The sequence below is a fragment of the Arachis hypogaea genome, chromosome 4, assembly GCF_003086295.3.
Source record: "Arachis hypogaea cultivar Tifrunner chromosome 4, arahy.Tifrunner.gnm2.J5K5, whole genome shotgun sequence".
NCBI classification, from domain to species: Eukaryota; Viridiplantae; Streptophyta; class Magnoliopsida; order Fabales; family Fabaceae; genus Arachis; species Arachis hypogaea.
In genome coordinates, this window is record NC_092039.1 from 6,904,142 (window position 1) to 6,928,159 (window position 24,018).

At 29.8% G+C, this 24,018-nt stretch overlaps 2 protein-coding genes across 3 annotated transcripts; one reads left to right on the forward strand and one right to left on the reverse strand.

Moving 5' to 3' along the window:
* Positions 1-3,846: 3,846 nt before the first annotated feature.
* Positions 3,847-6,959, reverse strand: LOC112796069 (phosphoglycolate phosphatase 2). The gene is made up of 9 exons (XM_025838339.3): positions 6,597-6,959; positions 6,446-6,517; positions 6,309-6,380; positions 5,425-5,484; positions 5,282-5,334; positions 4,880-4,977; positions 4,691-4,790; positions 4,489-4,592; positions 3,847-4,250 (listed from the first exon to the last, which is right to left on the reverse strand). Exons 1-9 carry the CDS (start codon positions 6,837-6,839, stop codon positions 4,150-4,152), a joined length of 903 nt encoding a protein of 300 aa, XP_025694124.1. The 5' UTR covers positions 6,840-6,959; the 3' UTR covers positions 3,847-4,149.
* A 10,483-nt stretch (positions 6,960-17,442) lies between these two features.
* LOC112796070 (serine/threonine-protein kinase D6PKL2) lies at positions 17,443-21,357 on the forward strand. 2 transcript variants are annotated; one of them, XM_025838342.3, is made up of 3 exons: positions 17,443-17,652; positions 18,519-19,524; positions 20,307-21,357. In XM_025838342.3, exons 2-3 carry the CDS (start codon positions 18,605-18,607, stop codon positions 21,184-21,186), a joined length of 1,800 nt encoding a protein of 599 aa, XP_025694127.1. In that variant the 5' UTR covers positions 17,443-17,652; positions 18,519-18,604; the 3' UTR covers positions 21,187-21,357. The 2 variants fall into 2 exon arrangements, with proteins under 2 accessions (XP_025694127.1, XP_025694126.1); XM_025838341.3 differs by having other exon boundaries at positions 17,478-17,928.
* Positions 21,358-24,018: the final 2,661 nt, after the last annotated feature.

Genomic DNA, 24,018 nt, shown 5'->3' on the forward strand with positions numbered 1-24,018 from the left:
AAAACATTCTTAAACGTGCTTTTCTTTTTTTTTTTTCAATTCATATATATAGAATTTGAGAGCCTAGCAATAGTAAGTGGGAAGGGATTTTCTCAGTTTTTTTTTAATTATTTTGTCAAATATATTTTTTTATTGTTTAATATTTTTTTCACCTATTTTTTTTCGTTCCAATGTAAAATTATATAGTAAAAAATTATACTCAAAAAAATAATTTGAAAAAAAATAAAAAAATATCCGGTCTCGTAATAAAAAATAAAAAAGTATTTCTTATTTTTGGCGATAAGATATATGCACATTCTATTTACAATCCTTTTTAAATTGAATGCACTTCATATCATATTTCAATTGGTTACTTTTTATTATCTTATACTCCACAGCCCTCTTAATGCTATACATCTAGACCTACATAATAACTTCTTCTTTGTTTTCATATTGTTGCCCAATTTCAAATTTTTCGGTGGGATCATTCGCAGAGCCTCCTTGACTAAACGAGTAATCTCGAGTTATTACCTCAAGATTCAGCGTGAAAAAATGATCTGACCAATCATATAGTTGAAAAATCGTAGTTTGTGTCAACGCCAGACCTCTATCAATGAATTAGTTCATCTACTCCTCCTCCCCATCCGGAATTTTTATCGGTTCAACATCTGCATCTTCACCGTCATTAGGTTAACTTGGTACAAATCCATCATTAGATCTCTAATCTCAGAACCTTCGTAGCTTTAAAAATCTGCTTGCGTCATACCATTATCAAAATCATCGATATTTGACCCCTCTTGATTATTCTCTGGTGACATGTTAAGGTCAACTATCGTCTTTCTAAAATTTTTTTTTATTGCCCCACCTGATTGGGTTTCACACCAGCATCCATAGAGGTCCATCCACACAAATCAATTAAAAACACAAAGGAAAAGTATAAGGAACCAAAAGTTTATCAACCAAAAACTAAACAAAACTATATTAATTTATATTAATAATTAATTAATTTTAAATTTTTTAAATTCAAAATTTAAAAAATTTTAAATTGATTAAGTAAACCTAATTAAAACCTATAAAAACTTTTCTCTTTTTTCTCACATTAATCTATCCACTTCTAACAATCACAAATTCGAAAAATATATAAAAGAACATCCATTTAATATGAAAAAGAAACATTCTAATACTTAGTAGAAGAAACATCCATATATATTAACTCGTAAAAATTTTGAATTCATCCAAAGGTATTTGGCTGGATTTTGGCTGATATGCTTTTGGTTCCCTAGCTTTACTCAAACACAAATAACTCTAACAAATGGACATTTGGTCAATGCTGTATTATATCTTTATAAGATATAAGTTCTCATTATCACTTTACCGATACCTAATTCGCACAAAATATAAAATATTATGGTTAAATAATAAAATAATAATAAAAAATTACATCTACCAAGTATTAAAACAACTATAAAAATTTAGTAAATGCTAAAAATAATACAATTATACCTCTTGTAAAATAAAGTGTCGTTCACTTTTGTCGGATCTCTATAATAGGTTTTTTTTCATATTTTTTCTTTATACTTGGTGAATGATATGCACTATAAAATTCTTTAAATTTGTTAGACTATCCACTTCAATTGACATGTATACAAATATTGGTTGAATAAAACTAAATACAATAGATCCATTATGATTATATAGTAATTCACTATCATAATGAATACAATAGAATTCTAGACATTTTATAGAGTAACTAGATGAAGAAAATAATAGATTAGTGAATAAGAAATGAGTGTTGAAGGTGATTGACCCCCCTCCCCTCTAACACTAAAATCGTCCTTGTCCACTTTAACAATTTTGCCATTGACCGCCTTCGCCCCTCCGACAATGAAGTGGTCCTTGTCTACTTTGACATTTTCGCCAATGACCCCTGTGTCATTTTTCCTGTCGAGTTATTCTCCGTCGATCCAAATTCCTACGACATCACTTGGCTTTGTCTGGAGAAGAAGGTTCTCGACGGAAAACGTTAGAGGAAAATCATCGGTGGCTGCATCAGTGAGGTCGAACGCTCAGATCCAAGTTGTTGTCCCACTCCATTCCCCCAACTCCCCCTTAGGTGACGGTTGCAGTACCCATACACCATCAATGACTGAATCATCGTAGTGATAACTATATCAATCGGAGTAACAAGAAGCAAAATAAAAAAGTTGATTACTGAACCAACATAGCAATAACTAATTTTTTTAATCTATTTTGCTTTTGCTTGCTGTTGTGTTGTTACTAAAGAGGGGGGGGGGGATGGTGGCAGCTGAAGAAGATGGGGGCAACAACTGCCGGAGGGAGAAGTGGGGGATGGTGGGATTGAAATTTAAAAAATTGAATGAGAATATTTTTTTATAAAAAATATTATTAAAATTTTAGCCTCAATAAAATTTCAATCCTAGATCACAACCACCATAAAATCATTATCAACGCCATTCTCATTGGTGGGAGCTGAATTATAATAGCTTTACAAACTTGGATTTTATACATGATAATGGAATCTAGATTGATAATTCTGCCATAGTAAATATTAGAATAATTATCTAACTCAGTTCTAAAGAATTTTAAAAATAGATATTTTAGACTCTAATAAAAATTAATACACAAACATATTTATAAGGTCTTACTTCGATAGATAAATCAACTTTTAATTTTATATAGATCAATTCCCAATGTTTTTTTTTTACGTCAAACATAATAATTTTTCATTTATTTTTCAGTATGACTCACTAAATTTTTCAAGTATTTATTAGAAAAAAATATTAGTAAATATTATAATCAAATTAATTTTTAAAGTTAAATTTAACCTATTTGATTTCTAATAAGGTATTTTTTCAAGAAAAGAAATAATTATTGAACCATCCTCACTACATACACAATTTCAAATCCAACAACAACAATAAATGTTAAAACTATTTGATAATTTTGTATTTAATTTAACTTGGTATGATAGCTATAAATTAAGTATAATCAAAATTATTCTTCTATTTTCACTTATCTCAACTTAATCACTAAATTATCAATTAACTCAAAAAGCTAACTAAATTTTTACTTCATAATTAGACTAACTTAACATACACATGCATATGCATGTAGCACATAGATTATTTTTCTCTTATTTATAATGTGTGCAAAAATCATGTTAACAAAAAAAGTGTCAAATTTACAACTTAATTCCATATACATAATGTCAAATTGTCAACAATAATTCGAGAATATCCTATTTTAAAAAAACATGTTAGTATTAAAAGAAAATATTTTAATTTGAATTTCAAAACATCATTATTTACATTGCTTGATTCCAACAAAAAGAGTGTGTCAATATGCTAGTGTCATTATCCACATATACAAAACTAAGCTAATAATAATAAAAATTGTCGTATATTAACAGTAAAATAAATCAGGGAGACTATTATGCCTAACACATATAATAACAGTAAAATAAATAAGGAGACTATTATGCTTGACAAGGAAAAATGTTAAAAATTAATTTATGTATTAATTTTATTTGGGGACTAAAATGTCTACTTCTAAAATTTTTGAAATCTGATTTGAATAATTATTCCACCATAAAATATACTGTAAACTGATTTGTCTATCAAAATAAAACCTTGAAGATTGATCTTTGTATTAATTTTTTTTAGAACTAAAATATCTACTTTTAAAATCTTTTGAAACTCATTTGGAAAATTACTCTAAATACTAAATAGTACATTTATCCCCATTAATATCAATTACATTGGGGAGGTTTGAAATTGGTGGAAGATCATAGGGCCATTATTCATCTCTCTTTCTTCATCCCTCAAAATTTTTAAGGAAAATACATAGTTAGGGAAGAAAGGAGATTCCCTTTGCTTTCTATTATGGTTATTCACTCGAAGTTTTGTCTTGATGGTCTACAGCCATAAAAATCAATGCTATTTTGAGCAGCATATTGCTCTCACTATGAGCCTCCTATCTTATGTTATAACAGTGACTACTTATGCTACAGCATAATCTGAGTACCGCTCAATAATAACTATTAAATGTTCATGCCATTAAAATCTTCCCAAAAAAATATCCCATGCTTATTATTAATCTACATGGGAGAACAACAATTATAGTGTCATCTGAATTGGAAAGAGAAAAATCTTATGCTTCCAATAAGTCAAGCATATCAGAAATCTTGCTTGTGTAAAAATCAGGGTGAATATTATTTGAAGGATCTTGCAGAGCTGATTGAGTTGTGCAACCTGTTACCACAACAACAGTAGTTGTAACATTTCATGAATGACTTATGTGGTTGAGTTAAGTGTATGCAAAGGTTATCAAACTCAAAGAGTTCACTTAGGTAAATTTGAATCATAAAACTCTTGTAAGCTCATAAGAGTATGAAACCTAAACATGTAAACTCATGAGAGTTTATGATTTAATACAAGTGTTTGATAACTTATGAGTCTATGATGCAGAAAAAAAGGTAAGTTCCCTTACCAGATAGAACAAGAAGAGTTTTGCAACCAGCATTCTGTCCAAACAATATATCGGTATCTAGTCTATCGCCCACCATGCACATCTTGGAGCAACTTACGTTGAATCTGCTTGAAAGAGTGGGTTATATGCTGAGGAGGGAAAAGTAAAACAAGAAAGTCCCTGCCATCAAAATCAATTAATTCAAGCATATTTTAACTCTTACTTCTGGAGTAAAAAATCCATCATAAAGGTTGATGGTTTTCCAACTACTATAGGCTCCTTCTGGGTTGATCCACACATAGCAGCAACCATACACCCAGCACCTGAAATCCAACTTTTAACCATTATGGGGTCATACAATAAGATAGCAAACTAATTCCACTGTGTGAGATAATGGAATCAGAGATAGAACCAGGCCATTCTTGCCAAGCAGTCATATGTCCAACTGCATCACGGTTGGTAGCAATGAAAAGGCATCCCGGATTCTCACGTATGCAAAGGGTTCCATACCTATTAGATGGAATTTGAACATCACGGTTAGAAATTAAAGTGGATAGAACTAATTCTACCATCGAAATCGAAGAGGATTTTGGTGAATATCAATCAATATATGATCAATCTATCTTGTGATGATAATATTAATCGGGAAAAAAAATGGTATTGATATTGTATATACTCCTTCAGGAGTCCATATGTTTAGTTCTTTAAAACTTCTAAGTAATCAAACGTTCTGAATTTGAAATTCAAATAGTCTGGAACAATATAAATTAGAAGGTAATGCTGAAAAGAAGAACAAGCGAAAATGTTTTCTTACTGAAGCTTGTAATAGTTAATGTTAGGATCAATGCCAACCACTACAGCCCCAACCTGCAAGAGTGCACTCCTCAATCCTCAGTTAAACAGAAGCATAGTCTCAATGAAGATACTCAAAGAACAATGGGGAAGATGTTACATTACACTCTTATCGTGTTCAAAAAAGATGTTCTGCTTCAGGTCCACTGTTTTATTGGCATCTGCCTGCAATTATTGAATGATTTAGCAACAATAACTTGGGAGGCAATCTTGTGATTCTCAGCCCTCTGTTAGTGTCTTGTTTTTGAAACATGCATTGTCAATCTGGCACTAAGAAAGTGTAGCCAAAATAGAGTTGAATATGATCACATGAATCAAACTGTTAGTGTAAGGGTTTCCTTTAAAACAATACATACATGCACAAGAACATCTTTTGATACAATTTTACTGATAAATCTGGGACATTAGAATTTATTGTTTTTAGCTATCACTTAGCCGTCAAGTCAACCTTTAGTCTAGTAATCCAACAACATTCTTTATTCCATACTTTTAGGCTTAGTTTGGTAAAGCTTTACTTTTTAAAAAGTGTAGCATTCATGTTTGGTAAATCAAATTAAAAATGACTTTTAATAAACACAAGTAGCAATAATTATATTTGGTAAAATAGCTTTTAAAATTTAAAAGTACTATAAAAGACATCAATTTAAGCGCTAAATTTGAAAATTAGTTAATATATAAGGTTATATTAAACTTTTAAATTTTGAAAACTACAAGCCAACTTTGAAAAGTTCCTCCTTAGTTGCTTTTAAAAGTACCCCAATCTTTTAAAAACTGCATAAAGACACAGTCTTTTTAATTTATGAACTACAAAAGGAGGAATTTGTGCTTTCAAAAAGCAAAAAACACCTCTTCCAAAAGCTTTACTAAACCAAGCCTTAAACATTGATGGCCAAAAACAATAAAATTCTGATGAGCTCTAACATTCTTCGATCGAAAAATCAAAACTTTTACAAGCAAAAGATATGAGTATGAAGATGAACATAACTTACCGGACCACCGAAAGCATTGAAGCCAGCAAGGCGCAACTCCTCCAGTATACCGTCCCCACCAATTACATAAACCTGAACATTGAGAAGAAGATGAAGCAGAAAGAAAAAATAGATACTAGAATATGAAGGAAGCAAACCTTGTTTTGAGGAGGGAAATTGTAGAGCTTCAAGTACATGGCAGCTGCAAAAGAGGAGGAGAAAATCTCATCCTACAAAAGAGAGAAAGATGAGGAAATGAAATGAAAGAAGAGGAGAGTGAAGAAGAGAAGGGTGAAGAGTAGAGAGTACCGGGGAAACAGAAATCCCTAAAAAGTGAAACTTGAGGGCGTACTGAGCACGTGACTTGAGGGAGTTGTTGGTGACGAAGACGAGCTTCTTGCCCTTGGAACGAAGAAAGTCGAGGGTTTCAGAAACGCCGTCGATGAGGTTATCTCCCTTCCAAATGACGCCGTCGCAGTCGAAGAGGAAGGTGTCTACGGAATCCAGCAGGTGAGTCAGATTCTCACGTGATAGAACCTGGCAACTGTTCATGCTGCTGCTGCTTCTTCTTCTTCCTCCTCCTTCTGCTTTCGCCTTTCTTCTTCCTACTATTGGCTGCTTTCTAGTTTCTTCTCTTCTCTTTATTTACTCACGTGCTAAAAATATTTCTTTTCTTTAATCTCATTCACTCACATGTATATTTTTTTTATTTTTTTATTCCAAAATAATTCATTTTCAAAAGACAAAATTAGAAAAAATGCTATTTTTTTTTACCAAAGATAGGAGACTCAAATCCGCAACCTCTTAATTGAGTATGAGGAGACTATGCCATTTGAATTATTACTCGTTGGCGAAAAAATGCTATTCTCAGTATAAATGATAAATGACTCATGTATTTGATATAAAAGGTATATATAAAGAAGTATACCATTTTTTTAAAGTAAATTTAAAAAATAATTGTCTCAAATAAGTTCACCTTTTGATCAAATATGATTCTTGTTATATAAAAAATCTCAAATCTATAACTTCATAAAAAGACTATACCATTTGACTTATAATTCATTTATAACTTATTATTTGACACTTAATTATAAAATATATAAACTAATTATTTGATACTTAATATATAATAATTTATTCATGACTTATTATTTGACACTTATTATTCATGACTTATTATTTGACAATTACTATTTTAATTATAAAATATATAAACTAATTCGATACATATCAGAGATTAAATTAGGTAGATTAATCTCCTATTCATCACATTTTGAATGTAGCATTAAATTAAGTTTGAGTATACTATTTATAAAGTTCAGTTATATTTTTTATGCAATTTGATTATATTCTGTGATTACGAGACTATTCTATATTTTTATACAAATTATTAATCGGTGATTAGTTTCTATTAATTTTGCATGATAGTTACTCATTTATGACTGATCTATTTATCTCCAATAATAATGACCTATTAATATTTAAAAAAGTTATTTGAATATTAAAATCAGTTATCAATATATTTATGTATAAATGTATACAACATATATTTATATTTTAACATATATTTTATATTAATAATTATTTTTAATAACTAATTAAAATGTACACTTACTAATTACTATAATTGATTAATATTACTATTTGTTTTATTCACCAAAAAAATATTACTATTTGTTTTATCATCTCTTTAGTGCTTTAACATATCTCTCCTCTCTTAATTAGTCAATGAAAAAATAAATAAATAAATAAATAACCCTCACAAAACCAAGCTATCTAAGGCAATATTGTAACACTTTGTGCAATAGTATTATCATAACTTTTTTTTTCCCTTGTATTGTTATAGCACCAAATTTACTTCTTGAATAGAAGACACCAAAATTTGCCACAAAGTCATGAGAACGTACAGAAGAAATTATTCTGTCTACCACTTGCAATGACCTAACAAAATCATAATTATAGTTATTATTATGAATTATAAATTTTAATCATGCTTACCCAAACATTAATCTCGGTGATTTCCAATTATCATGATTCATGCATGATGAAATGAATACCCTTATGTTTTTTTTTTTTTAAATATTCTCTGAGTTCTTTATTGGGCTAAAACTTGGATCCAGTAATAAACTTGGCCCATATTTAGATTGGGCAACTTCTAGCCTATTAAAAAAGGTTCTGAATGCCCCACTATTGTACCAAAAAAAAAGGTTCTGAAAAATGCATACCAAAAACAGATGCTTAACAAAAAAAAGGTGCTTTTAATTTAGAGCAATGCTAGGGGCTAGTAATTTTTGTGATTGTTAGCCATCAACTAACCATCAATGATTATTTGATGGTGTGAGATTGGTATAAGGTTTCATCAAATGGCTCACCTTCTTCTACTGGTTATATACTGGCCAAAATTCAATAAAACTGCTAGCTCCTAGACTTTTCCTTTAATTTGTCCTATTTTGTGGAATATTCTCAAAATATGCTGTGTCATAATAAACTGACTTCTCTGAAGCTTCACCCCTTAGCACAACAATAAGGCCAATAATAAGTTAATAACATTTAAAGATTTAATGTAATAATGTAATATAATGTTTGTCTATAATTACTCACTTCACATGGTGCCAAACTATATTTTACCTAGCTACCCATATACCTAGCTAGAAAGTAATAATAATAAAATAATTATAACTTGTCAGGCTTTGACAGCCAAATAATATTGCAACACCCTACATGAACATGACCCCTTCTATTATATTATTTTTTTTCCCTCTCACTAAAGAAAAGAAAAAGCCTCATTATTAATTTTTTCAAGCTAAACTCAGTATGTAATTAAAAAACATGAAACAAAGTTTTCAATATCATATTTGGTCCACATTTTTTTTCTTCTTTCTCTTTCTTTCTTTACCAGACAGATTACAGGTCAAATGGGATGAGAATGATGATAAGTCTTAGAAAAGGACACCAAAGAAAGAAAGAAAGAAAAGAAAGGTATATGACTATATGGACCTTGTTGCCATGCCCAAAACCTTGAGTTTTCTTATTAGGTAATAGGTTTTTCTAAGCTGAGACAGAGTACTAATTTTGAGTTGTAGTTTATTCTTTTAATTATTTTTTTAATTTTTATATGACTAAAAATTTAAATATATATTATTTTTCAAAAAAAAAAAACTATATTCTGCTTTTCATTTGGGGCATGGTATAAAGAGATTTTGACATCTAAAGAAACTAAAAAGTGAAGCCAAAAAGTGAAGCTAGCAGCCAAATCCCACATATCCAAAGTGTTTTTTTTTTACTTTTTTTTTCTCTCTTTCTATAAAGCACTTTTTTTCCTTCTCTTCTCTGCTTGGTGAGGTTATCAAACTCTGAAGAATCAGACTTACCCTCTTGAGAGAATATATTCCCTTGGCTTGTACCAGTTAGAAAACAAAAAAGATTCAAATTTTGTAGAGACCCAAGTAAAATAAAAAAACTTTGTAAATTATGTTTGAGTGGCCCAAGGCTCACATGCATGCCACATGTCAAAATCCAGTTGTACTTGTTCTGCCATTGGTTGTTGCTCTCATATCATTTCAGTGTGTACCAGTAATAATATTTAATTTAATCATATCATATAGTAAGTATAAATAATAATGAGATTAATATTATTGGGGGTAGAGGACCACTTCATAAAAATTATCTAAATATATTTTTTAATTCAAAAAACAACAAATAGAGTTAGCATATGCATGTGGGTATGGAAGGGTAAGTAGCTCAAACCTCTATGTATGGAGCTGTATGTAGATCTACTTTATTTATTTTTCTCTTATTACTTAATTTTAACTTTTCTAATTGTTTATGCATTTTTGTTTAGCATTCCCATATGAATCTTTGAATGAAGGGTAAGTGGCATTCTATGCAAATTGCAAAAGCTTTATGTATGCTCAACTTTGCATGGGTTTTTAGAAGGCCACAATAATAATGTGTCCTAAAAAGGTCAAAAAGGGTTTTTTCATCACACATTGGTATCACATAGGAGTATTATTTTATGAATTTTACTAACTTGTGTCTTGTCTTAAAGATATAGGTTAAGAACACTATAAAAAATATTTTATAAAAATTATTAAAATATAAATATTTTTATATTTTTAATATATTAAATATATTAAAAAATTTCTATTATTATTTTTTTAAAAATATATTTTTAGGATATAAATTAGCTAAATTCTTATTTTAATTAAAAATTAAAAAATATTTGGTATACATTGTACTAAAACTTTTAAAATTTGCTTTGATCTTCCATTCTCATTAATTAATACTAGTATTTTGATTCAAATTCTCAAACTCATATGCCATTAGCATCATCTATACTCTAAATTGAAATGATTTTTTAATTAATTTTTATTAGAGAAAAAGACAAATCGATCCTTAATTTTTTGGTTCGCGGACATTTAAGTCTTTGAGAATTTAAAAATACATTTAACTCTCTGACTTCTTAAAATTTGGACATATCAATCTCTAAGTCTAATTTGTTTAATTTTAAAAACTCTCTTACGTGTGCATCCGTATCAACCAGGTTAATACAACGAAATTCACGTTTAATTTTTTTATTGAGTCTGACAGACTCAACTGAACATGAGAGATCAATATGTCTATGTTTTGAAAAGGTCGGAAATTTAAATGTATTTTTGAATATTTGAAAACTTAAATATCTACAGATAAAAAGGTCAATGACCTATTTTTCTTTTTCTTTTATTATTAACATAATTGTTGATATAATGATAGAAATACACTATAATTCAAGAGATTGTGATCTTTAACAAAAAAAAAAAATAGATGGTACCCTTAAAAAAGATTCTAATTACAAGTTTCACAAATAGTTCTTATTACAATATTCTAAAAAGGGATGATACTCTTTACACTTATCAAATAAAGAAGGAAAAAGACTAGAAAAGTTTCACTAACGATGATAACTACAATGGAATTCTTGCTAGACTAGTTATTATTAATTTATTAATTACCTAAGTTTTTCTCTTAGTAGTAGCTAGTAAATTAAAATTACTATATATGGCTTTAACAATAATGGTTATTAATTATAACTTTGACCATATATATCAAATAATTGAAAAACAAAAATAGCTGTCCAAACAAAAAGGAAATCATCCAAATAAATTCAATGTTACTTTTGAAAGGAATAATTAATAATTGTAAATGGATTGAGCAACTTAAAACCCCATGATACAAAAGCCGACCCTATTTTTGTGTTTTAGAAAAGGTTCCTTATAATAAGTTCGGTTCCACTCACTCTCAAGACATCACATGTATTATCAAAACCTAGAAAAAAAAAAAAAAGGCAAAGGTATCAAAGGAAAAATCTTATCATCATTCAACATTTTATGATAACGAAAAGAGCCTGTCTATAATAAATGATAGAATTGGTCCAAATAAAGTAGTTATGTTTGACCCCCCAAAAAAAATATTAAAAAGAGAAAATTAAAGGGGTCTATTAATAAAGGATGAAAAAAATAAAAAAAAAAGATAAATCGATTTTTGACTTTTTAGTCTGTAAATATTTAAATCTCTAAAGATTTAAAAATATATTTAAGTCTCTCCGACTTCTTCAAAATCTAGACATATCGATTCCTGAATCTAATTTGTCCAATTTTAAAAACTCTCTCATATGTGCATCCGTATCAACTAGATCAGTACAATAAGAGTCACATTTGATTTTTTCGTTGAATCTGACAGACCCAAGTGAACATGAGGGATCAATATGCCTAAATTTTAAAAAAAAAGCAAGAATTAAATCTTCAAAGACTTAAATATCTACAGATCAAAAAATCAAAGATCTATTTATTTTTTTTTCAAAAATAAAAAAGCAACTTAGAAAACAAAGTGTCTGTTTTTAGAGAGGGAAAGGACCATAGAAGCGTGAAGTGCCCTACTTTGCTTTTTTATTGGGACCAAACCTTGGTTTCTATATATATTGGGGAGTCAAAATCCAAAACCCAATGATTCTAAGGTTACAACCCCTTAAATTGAAGGACACATAAACCTTTTTCCCTTCTTCAATTGCCCCCATGCATGTGGCTGAATGACTCCAACCAAATCAAAAGAAATAATGTTTATGCATGCACACCACACTTACAATCAAACAAACGTTGGTAAAATAGAGCCATAGTCAAAGGTTGATTTAATTTATTGTCGTTTTTGGGACACTTATTAGATTCTTAGTTTGTTACTCATGTTTTTCCTATTTGGTGCTAAATTCATTATTTCCCTTTCCCCCCTTTAAATAAATGATGGAACTTATTAACACCATGAGGTGGAGTTAGTAACACTCTTTAAAAAACGTTGTTTAACAATAAAAAAATATTACTTTAATTTTAACAATACTTTTTAAAATAGCATAATCATTATAGTTACTATAACATAGTCATACTAAAATGATCCTTTAAATTATTATCTATTTTTAGTTAGTGCAATGAACTCAACTTGTTTGCTTAGCCCTCTTCCTTACATATCTTACCCTAGTTGTCACACCAAAAAAAAAAAAAAAGAAAAATAAAAGGGGAGAGAAAGAAGAATGACAAGAAGAAGAAGAAAAGGAATTTGTGGAGAGGGAGATATATTTTGATACTTTATAGAAAGAGAGATATTTGGATTACATATATAAAGATTAAGACCAAGTTGAGAAAATGAATTTCAACCACCTTAATTATCATTATTCATGAGAGTTCATACTCATTTGGGACCAATACACAGTTGTCCTAATTCTCTTATCTTCACACAAAAATAAAGCCCTACGCTCTTAGAGTATAGACCACTTCCCTTAAAAACACTCTTATCTATGTGGACATAATGTTAGGATTTGAACCAATTCAAACCATAGGGATGAAATTCTCTTTTTTTTTTTTTTTTTTAAATCGAACATCGAAAAATTCAAATCTGTGACCTCTTAGATAAGTATAGAGAAACTATATTATTTGAATTGTAACTCATTATTAATGAGTTATAATTTAGATAAAATTCTTATTTATTAATTAACAATACGATATTAGTATATATTTTATGATATTAATATTTTGTAAAAAACTTTATCAATTGAAAACCCTAATTTTAGGATTTTAGTCAAATTTAGTCGAATTAATGGAATTCCCAATAATAAGAAAATAATTGAAATGCTAATAATTTATTAATGCAAGCTATAAGGTCTCTCTTTCTCACAAATTAAATAATAGGGTTTGAGTGATCCAAATGGTATCCCTAGTCCCATCATAGCAATTAGCAATAACAAAGGGTTGGGCCCTTCATGGCTAGCATTGTGAAGACATTGAGAATAACAAACGTAATTGCTTGGTAGGGATAATAATACTACAAAACATGACTACAACAACCTCAAATAGACCATATACTTTCCTACCATATACTATACACTATATATTATTGGAAGAATTTTAGGATTCTAACTCGGCTATTCTAATAATTTTAACCGTTGATTTTGATTATAAAAAATATATATAATATTAAAAATATTATTTATACATTAAAATCAGTTATCAATATATTTTTAATGTGTATTTATATTTTAACATATATTTTATATTAATAACTGATTTTAGTATATACGCAACATAATTATATATATATATATATGAATTAAAATTAATGAACAAAAGTATTAAAATATTAGTATTTCTAGTATAATTTTTTTATTATATTAGATTTTTTCCTATTTCACAAAGGGGAATTGATTGATTGATAAATAAATAAAAAAAATAAAAGGCATAAGTTGGCTGTTTTCTTTTTGGTACATAAACATAATAATCAAAAGCTTTAATGGGGGATAGAAGAGGTCCACCAACAAGAAACTTAAAATGTAATTATGGATGATTCAGTGAGTAGTAATATATACACTTCCATTTCTCATTTCTCATTGGATCACTCCAAAACATTCATTCTCCATCCACCCTTACATCATTTTATTCAATGCAAATGGAAAGAGGGCACCTATTTTAGGCAACCAAAATTCTTCATGTCGGCTTTAATTAAGTGATGTGAATTTTTTCATGTAATAATAATAATAATAATAATAATAATAATAATAATAATAATAATAATAAACGTAAAAATAAATAAATAATTTGATTGTTATGTATTTTAGGGTAAAATATTTTTGTATTAATAACATCTAATTATTATTGTCGTATTAACATTATTAACGTAAATAATTTTATTAAGATAATAATAGATATGGGAAGTAACAGATTTTATCAGATATGACCATGTATACAAATTAAACCATAATAATTTTACTTTTTATTTTTTTATTTTTTTTGGAAAAAGTTATTATCGTCATATTTAGATTTGAAGCGAGAATATAGGATAACATGCATGGTTACAATACTTACAATCTATTAGATGCCCTACAATTAGAATATTTGTACTCTTTTTTTTTTCATTTCTTTTAATTTCATGATTCTTGTCAATTTATTACGTTGTGGCTCAAAACTTGTCGATAAATAAAGCCTCAACACTTTAGCCAATTTTTATTATTCAAATGGCAAAGTTGTCAAGTCATACATAAATAAATAAAGTAATACTTGTTGCTTGGAAAATTTCTTCATGTGTTCACCTTGTTAGAATCTTTAATACTTATATGTAGTATTATTGCTTAGCTTAGACAAATCTCCACTTTTTTTTTTCTTTTTCCTTTTTTTTTGGGGTGGGGGGAAATACATTTAATATAACAAGTGTCATCCACAGAAATAACAATATATAATTTTTTATCTCCTTGAATTGTAAGCTGCCCTTTTTTAAATTTAAGAGAAAAAGATAAATTAATCTCTATTTTTTGTTTATAGATATTTAAGTTTTTAAAAAATTTAAAAATATATTTAAATTTTTGACTTTTTTTTTTTAATTTGGACACATCAATTCCTAAATCTAATTTATCAAATTTTAAAAATTTTAAAAATTTTTTCACATGTCCATCCGTATTAGGGTTGACAATGAATAGAATATGGTAGGGTTTGGACTCTACCTTAATTCTATCATATCTTATTCATAGATTGATAACTTTTTAATCATAATCCTACCCGCATATTAAAGATCTAAACCCTACCCTATCCTACCCGACCTTACCTGCAGAAAAATAAAAAAAAATTTCAAGCAAATATAAAATTCAACAATTCTAAATTTCATACATATTAATAAAATAAAAAATAAAAAATTAAATTTAAATTAAAATTGAAAACAATAAAATTTTAAAAAATTTAACATAAAATTACAAATAATATGATTATTAACTAATTTAGTGGTTATTTCAAATTTTTATAAGAGAACGGGTTGATCTGGGTTGAATACCTATGAGTAGAGTATAAATTGTCAGTCCTAATATCTGTACCAATCAAATTAATACAATGAAGATTATATTTAATTTTTCTGTTAGATTTGAAGTGAATATGAAAAATTGATATATCTAAATTTAAAAAAATAAAAAATTTAAATATATTTTTAAATTTTCGAAAATTTAAATATCAATGTATCAAAACGTCACTAATCTATTTATCCTTTTATCAAAATTTAATTTTCCCCTTGGAAGAGCTGAACTCGGAATAAAATAAAATTGAAAGAGGTAGCATCAACATATATTAAACCAAGAAAAAAAATGAAGGAAAGAAAAAAAATTAAAAGAAGGAAAAGATATGTAACCAACTAATACTCAGCCAAGAATGGAACAATATAATTAATTATAATTAGTTTTATTGTTGATCACGTTCAAAACATGAAGGATACATGGAACAGATGCTTTGATCATTTTCCATATAATTAATTATGTTTTATTAACATGAAACATAGAAATCATATCCAAAACCATCCAATTTACAAGAAAAAGAAATATCCGTGTGCCTATCAGCAGCAACATCCGGTTAAAGTCACCGGTGCCTTGGTTTACTAGTTGGCTGATTCTTGACTTATATAGAGTTGGTTTCTAGCATTATTGTTAAAAGAATTATTTGGGCAAAGGCATGATAAACAACTAAACAAGTGCAAGACCTCAGAAACTGTTTAGTGACTTGGACCCCTGTTGGTCTTGGAGACAAAAAACCATTGAAGTTATTGTATATTGAAAATGATGAACAAATGAATCAATAAAATGTTATTTTAGTTGATTTTTCAGGTGGATCATCGGCTTATGAACATATTTTAATAAATAAAAGATGAGGCGAATTTGATATTAAATAGTACAATGATAATATGTTTTTAGAATTAGTGTTTACTGTTTAGTGACTTGCTGAATACCTATTAAAATATATGAATAAGTAATTTATTAAAATAATCTTTATAGAAGTAGTGAAATCTTTAGTTCATCTATTTATAAAATAAATTTTAAATTAAAAAATTTAAAATATTTAATAAAGAATATTTTATTATTAATTATAAAATATATAAAAATATTAAATTAAATATTTTTGTAACAAATGAAAATATTTTATATTAAATTATCAAGATTATAAATAAATAAAAATATTTCTATTAATAATCAATAAATATATGTTATATTATTATAATTTAAACTAACAAAACAATTATCAATAACATATAAAAGTATTTTTTGTTAAATAAATTAAATAATAACTTATTTTTATTGTTCAGAGAAGTATATATTCTATAAATAAAAAAATTGTAATTTAATATTTCTCAAGAGAAAAAAATGATATTTTTATTTTGTTGTAATTTTTTTTACTAAAATAACAACATAAGTCATATTTTCTCTCTCTCTTCTCTATTTGTTGATAAAGTATTGCTAGAAGGAAAAAAGGTTTCTATTGTTTATAATGTAAGAATATTTTAGGCTATTTTTTTTGCCAATGAAAGTGAAAAAAGTGATTTACTAAAATCTTATCATTTTTTTAGTGTTTTTAAAAATTATGAAAGGTATATAAATGAAAGAATTCAATTTTTATACTTCAAATTTTTTTACTTTTTAAAAATAAAAATCGCATCGTCTAATTTTAAAAATTAAATAGTCTAATTTTTATACTTTTTAAAAAATAAAAAATTCAAGTTCTTTATTCCAAATTAAACGGCGTTATATTTGAGATTAACACTCTAATTGTTTATAATCTAAAAAAGATATTGTTGTCAATTTAATATAAAAAATATAAAAAAAGCTTAACCAAATGACCATATATAAATAATAATAAAAAAGTGATTTGTCTGAATTTAAATTTATGTTGTAGGAAAAAAAAAAATGAAAAGAAAAAGCTAGACTTTACTACCTTTGACCCTGATTCTCTCTCTCTTGAATATGCCTAATAGTCCAACACAGCCATGGGAGCGAGCAAGCAAGCACCTTTCTCTCTCTCTCTCTCTGCTAAAGCAACGTAGCTGAGTGAGTGTCTCTGATCCCACTTTGAATTTTGTTACTCTCTTCATTCTTCTTCTTCTTCTTACTTTCCCTTTTTACCCTCTCTTCCATTGCATTCTCCTTCTTCTTCTTCTCTCTGCCCCTACCTTTTCCTAACCTCTTACTCCTTCCCAAGTTCCACTTTTTCGCATCTGGGTCTCTCTCTTTTCCCCCGATCTGCCTCAGATTCGGATCAAAATCCATTCTTTATTCCCAATTCACTCCATCATCTAACTTACTTTCATCTTGCCCCTCCTTACGGTAATTTCCCCCCTTTTTCCATCAAAAATCTGTTTTTGCCCCCACTCAATTGGGTGGCTAATTTGACTAATACCTTGCTTTTTTCTTTGCCTACCCTTTGTTGTTATTTAAATTTGATTTTTGGAATTGATTCTTATCTTGATGGTTGCTAATCACTGTTTAGCTTTACTAAAATGATTATGGTATGTATATGCATGCAGCTTCACAGCTCAAGTTTTCTTCTTTCTAGGGATTCATGCTTTCTTAATTTGCTAACTCTGTTCTTTGGTACTTCTGTCACTGTTGGTTTCATGGATAATATACCATGTGGGTTCACTCAGAAGGAGGTTATGCTGTTATGCTTTTAACAGTTTTAGCTATGTTTATATGTTGGGATTCATACCTATCTGTGCTTCAGTTGAATGTTTCACTGATTAATGGATCTATTTGTTCCTTGTTTGATTATGTGAGCTACTTTTGTTCAGATTTCAATCATGATTTGTAGACTGTGTTTATCTGTGTACATGTTGTTTGTTAAACTGGTTACTTTTTTTCACAGCATACTTGGTGACATAGCTGAATCTTTTTTATGATATTGATGCTTCTGATAGGTTGCTTCTTTGTGGGAAGACATAAATGGATTTTCAGCCAAGTGTTTTGTCAATTTGATCTCAATTGAAACTCCATAGGATCTCTGATGGACTCGAAAACTAGTGCTAGAGCTCTCCCAAAACATCATCACAACACAACGAAGACGGGCAAACTGGAGCCGACTGCTCCGGAAGGTTCTTTGAAGTCTACACAGAACACAACGAAGAAGGATACTGGGGAGATTCCGGGAAGCAAGAACTTGGGAGCTTCGGTCCAGAAGGTGTCTGCTGATTCCTTGAGTCATAAACTTGCTGCTGCCACTATTGGCACTTCCTCGACTGTTCTTGCAAAAGCATCTAGAGAAGCGGATCACGGCATTAATGAGAGCTTAGGCTCACTGGAGAACTCTGCTGATCAAGAGAAAAAGATATCAGAATATGGAAGTGTGAAGAGCAGTTCTGTATCTGCGAAAGTTAGTGATGGGGCTAGCAGTCTCGCAAAGACAAGTGGGAGTGCTAAGATCAGTGATCGAGTCGACTTTGTTGAGAGTGGTAAGAGCAGTATCTGCAGAGGAAGTACAAGCAGTGATGTGAGCGATGAGAGTACATGTAGTAGCTTTAGCAGCACCGTAAACAAGCCCCATAAGGCCAATGACTTGAGATGGGAAGCTATCCAAGCTGTTCGATCTAGAGATGGGGCGTTGGGTTTAGGTCACTTTAGACTGCTGAAGAGGTTGGGTTGTGGGGATATTGGGAGTGTATATCTCTCTGAGTTGAGTGGAACTAAATGTTATTTTGCAATGAAGGTAATGGACAAAGGGTCCTTAGCGAGTCGGAAAAAGCTACTTCGTGCTCAGACAGAACGAGAAATCCTGCAATCGCTGGACCATCCCTTTCTTCCAACTTTGTATACCCATTTTGAGACAGAGAAGTTCTCATGCTTGGTAATGGAATTCTGCCCCGGCGGAGACCTCCATACACTGAGGCAGAAGCAACCAGGGAAGCATTTTCCTGAGCAGGCAGTAAAGTATGTTTAACATGAAAACTCAATTTTGGTTTATTCATATTGGTTATTGTTCATACTTCATTTGTTATTTCAATTGCATGTCAGTTTTTATATAAGCTTTAGTTGATTCTGTTGGTACTGCTTTAATTCTCTCCCATTAGAAACTAACGGGTTCTGCAAATTTTTGTTAAACATTGATTTCTCTATCTTCATGAAACATGCGGTTGGTTGAGAGTTGAGACTTAAAAAGATTTATGGCTCACAATAGAATATTGAAACAAATGAATACATTATCATTGTTTGCCGATTCAGGTCCAAATTATACATTCATTGTAAGTTGTCTCCTAGTAATGTGCTTAGTACAATAACTTTGGAACTGTCATGCTTGCATGAAGAGTGTGTTTGGGATTAGGGTTAGGGTTTCGTTTACCTGTGGCTCTGCATGCATGCATGCATGCATATTTGACCTTATTTGTGCATGTTAATTATATGGATGGTTGCTTATTCCAGATAACATCAGTATCAATTAGTTTACAAGGTTGATGAGCACCTTGCATTATTTCGAGTGTCTTCAAATTAATTGTAACAGTCACCAAGAGTAAACCAATTTTTGGAAGCTGGCTTGTGGAAGATAAACTAATTACGAATCTTAATTGTCATTAATAGTGAAGCAATAATTTAGTCAGTGCAGTGCTGATGACTTGTGATTGTGCCTTTTTGTTTTGGTAATTTGTTTAAGCTGGTGAAGATGTTAACTTAATACATAGTGGTAATGAAAAGGTTAATTTTCTCTGAACTTGCAGGTTTTATGTGGCGGAGGTCCTACTGGCTTTGGAGTACCTTCACATGCTTGGGATCGTCTACCGTGACCTTAAACCGGAAAATGTCTTGGTTAGGGATGATGGTCATATTATGCTCTCTGACTTCGACCTTTCGCTCCGCTGTGCTGTTAGCCCAACTCTTGTTAAAAGTGCGTCCATGGATACCGAGCCTCTAAGAAAGAATCCTGTTTATTGTGTCCAGCCAGCATGTATTGAGCCGACTTCCTGTATCCAGCCATCCTGTGTCGCTCCTACTACATGCTTTTCACCTCGGCTCTTTTCTAGTAAATCAAAGAAGGACCGGAAACCCAAAAATGAAATTGGCAACCAAGTGAGTCCCTTGCCGGAGCTCATTGCAGAGCCTACTGATGCTCGGTCTATGTCATTTGTCGGAACCCATGAATACTTGGCACCTGAGATCATTAAAGGCGAAGGTCACGGAAGTGCAGTTGATTGGTGGACTTTTGGAATCTTTCTATATGAGCTCTTGTTTGGTAAAACTCCTTTTAAGGGATCCGGGAACCGAGCTACATTGTTTAATGTTGTAGGTCAGCCTCTGCGGTTTCCTGAAGCACCTGTTGTGAGTTTCGCGGCGAGGGATCTCATAAGAGGGTTGCTCGTAAAAGAACCTCAGCACAGATTGGCATATAAACGAGGTGCTACCGAGATCAAGCAGCATCCCTTTTTCGAAGGTGTGAACTGGGCATTGATCCGCTGCGCTACCCCACCCGAGATCCCCAAGCCTGTAGAGTTCGAGAAGATACCTTCCCCAGCCTCGTCTGCCGGCGAAAAGGCCGTCAATCACATGTCAATAGCGAATCAGAAGGGTTCGGATAATTATCTGGAGTTTGATTTCTTCTAGATATAGACAATATTGATTGCAAGAATGGTTTCTGTTAGGTGGGGGGTTGGAGGAACTGTTTTTCAATGTTTCAGGAACAGATGATGAGGAATTGTATGTTTGTTTTTGTTGGCTATTTGCAAAGTTTCAAATTTGTATGGCATAATCAAAATGCATGGCTTCTCTCTGTCATCTCAAAGGCATAAAAGAAGGAACTTGAGCTGTGATTAATGGTGGTGATGATGGTAAGCATGAAACTGTGGAAACTCAGCCACATGGGCATCCCCCAAAATTCTGTGCCCATGCAGACCTGAAAATCAATGCTTGATTTGAATGCTTTTATTTCCTTTGAAAACATGAGTGTCATGTTTTTGAAAAATGACAACTTTTTTTTCTGCCTTGGAACTCATCATTGCCTAGAATCTATTTCTCATTACATGACACTCATGTTTCTTAATCTAAAGGAGTATCTACATCCAATACAACAAGAATTGATGTTAAAAATTTAAGGAACTAAGAAAGGTTCATATCATATATCAAATCCCTGGTCTAAGTCTAACAAAGAAAAAAAACTTCCTACACTTTCATGCAATCTTTATTTAATATTTTGTTATTGAAATCTTGGTCTAAATGCCCTCATAGAATTGTGCATAAGACGTGTAAGAGGAACAGATTCAATGGATTCATCTTCTTTTTGTGAAACTCTGCAGTTGGTATCATTAGAGGGTCATAAAGTGAATTCAATTCCAATAATCTGATCAATTACTTCCTCTCCTTCTCTTATGAATAGAATGAAATAGTTGTTTAAGATTGCACAAGTCAATGAACTTTGAAGAAGCAGTTTCCTTTTGCCTTTCTCTTCTGTCAAGTAACTGTCAGCATTCTCCTCATTCTCAAGAGTCCTTGGAATTTTTCCAACTACCATTAAACATTAAGAAAAAACAGAGAAACATCAAGAAGACAAAGTCATAGCTAGTTACTTTCTTTTATTAATTAAGAATTGAAACAACCGTTTTGTTCGTTAGTTGAATTTAGCATTCTTTATCAATCAAAAAGTCAGTTAAACAATTAAAGTTGGTAGAAAATTTTGCATCATAAACCAATAAAACTCTTGTATTCATGACATTCCTTATTTCTAACAATAACCTATTTTTGTTAGGGACTAATGTTTTCTATGGTCGCCAATCTTATTTGAATCTTATTAATTGAGCTTTTCTGGGGTTCTGGTGAGAATTAGAAAAGCAATTAATATTTGAACTTAGTTGAGATAACATGAAAAATTGTGCAAATATAATTTCTTTATTTATAATTTTGTTAGTCTTTGTTTAAAATAGTATGAACAAGGCAAAATTAAATTATTTGGTCAAATCATGTGTTTATTAATATAAGACTAAAAAAAGATATACATGAGAAACGAAATTATACTTCACATGTCAATAAGTAAAAAAAAAAATTAAAATTAAGAGTTTATTACTATTGTTATTTGGGCAACAACTGTGACAATAATAATCACATGAATTTGATTTTACGTAAAAAAAAAAACCATAAAAGGTTAAATTTTTAGGTTGCTGAGGTGTAAAGGAATTAAACCTTAGGATTTCCGAAAGGTTAAGTTTCTGAAAAGACAATTTTATTTTCCATATGTTACAACTTTTGTTCATCACCTGTGATCATTTACATGAAGCATTGTCTGGTTTAAACTATACGGTGTATTCTCTTTAAAGTTCTAATTAAGCTAAATCTATATTATTCGTAACGAAAATGTTTAGTAATTAAAAATATTAATTGTCAATGAGTTATAACTCAAATGACATACTCTCTTCATATTTACTTTAAGAGATTGTGTGTTTGAGTCTCTCTATCTTCGATAAAATAAAAATATTAAACAAAAATAGCTTAAATTTATTTTATTTGGCGTTCATTAATTGTCGTTAAAATTAATAAATGCTAAATAACACAAGTTTGAACCAACTTGAATTGATTGAGTGATCATAAATTCATTCATTTACTTAAACAAATTTTGAGAATTCGAGTTCTACCTTATGCATACAATGCATGCAGTAATTCATTGTCCAACAACCAATCTTTAAATAAAATTCAAATTTGTAACAGATTAAAAAAAAGAAAAACGGCATGAAGAGCATCATTATGGCTGCATTTGTTTACAGAGATAGGACAGAGAGACATAAAATCATGGTTGGCAGAGGGGACATGGACAAAGACAATGTGTTCAAAGACACTGAATTAATGTATTTTGTGTCTATTCTGACATGAAGGACACGGAGACACTAACAAAGGACACAATTTATTTTTTATTTTTTTCATTATTCTTGTTAATTTTTTATAATTATATTTTTTATTATTATATTTTTCATCTCAAATTTTTTGAATGAAAAAAAAATGAAAATAAATTGAATTTTTATAATTTATTCTAGTTTATCACAAAATAGAATACAAGAACACAAATTTTGTGTCTCTATTAATCAGTGTCTTATCCTATTCTATTGTCAATGTCTTGTCCTGTCCTATTTTCGAAAACAAACCCAGCCTATCAGAATTAATTGTTAATATTTACCTCAGACAAACTTTAACTACTTGCATGTATCTACGTTGAACAAAATTTGTATGGGAAATTGAGAGGTTGGTTCTTCAAATAGACCTGATCTATTATATATTATATTAATAATTCATTTAAATTAAACTAAAGCTAATATAAAACTTAATTATATATTTTTTTTCTTTGAGATCAGCTGATCATCATGGATGCATGCACGTTTCTTTTGTATGGCTGCACCTATCATAAGAAATTAACTAATTTTAATAATCATATAGTTATTCCTTTCAAGCAAGAAC

Coding starts and splice junctions, on each gene's coding strand:
- LOC112796069 (XM_025838339.3), bottom strand. CDS start 6,839: ATGAACAGTTGCCAGGTTCTATCACGTGAGAATCTGACTCACCTGCTG. Junction 5,335..5,424: donor TTTTTGAACACGATAAGAGT/GTAATGTAACAT, acceptor GCACTCTTGCAG/GTTGGGGCTGTAGTGGTTGG. Junction 4,791..4,879: donor TGCTTGGCAAGAATGGCCTG/GTTCTATCTCTG, acceptor GTTGGATTTCAG/GTGCTGGGTGTATGGTTGCT.
- LOC112796070 (XM_025838342.3), top strand. CDS start 18,605: ATGGACTCGAAAACTAGTGCTAGAGCTCTCCCAAAACATCATCACAAC. Junction 19,525..20,306: donor TTTCCTGAGCAGGCAGTAAA/GTATGTTTAACA, acceptor CTGAACTTGCAG/GTTTTATGTGGCGGAGGTCC.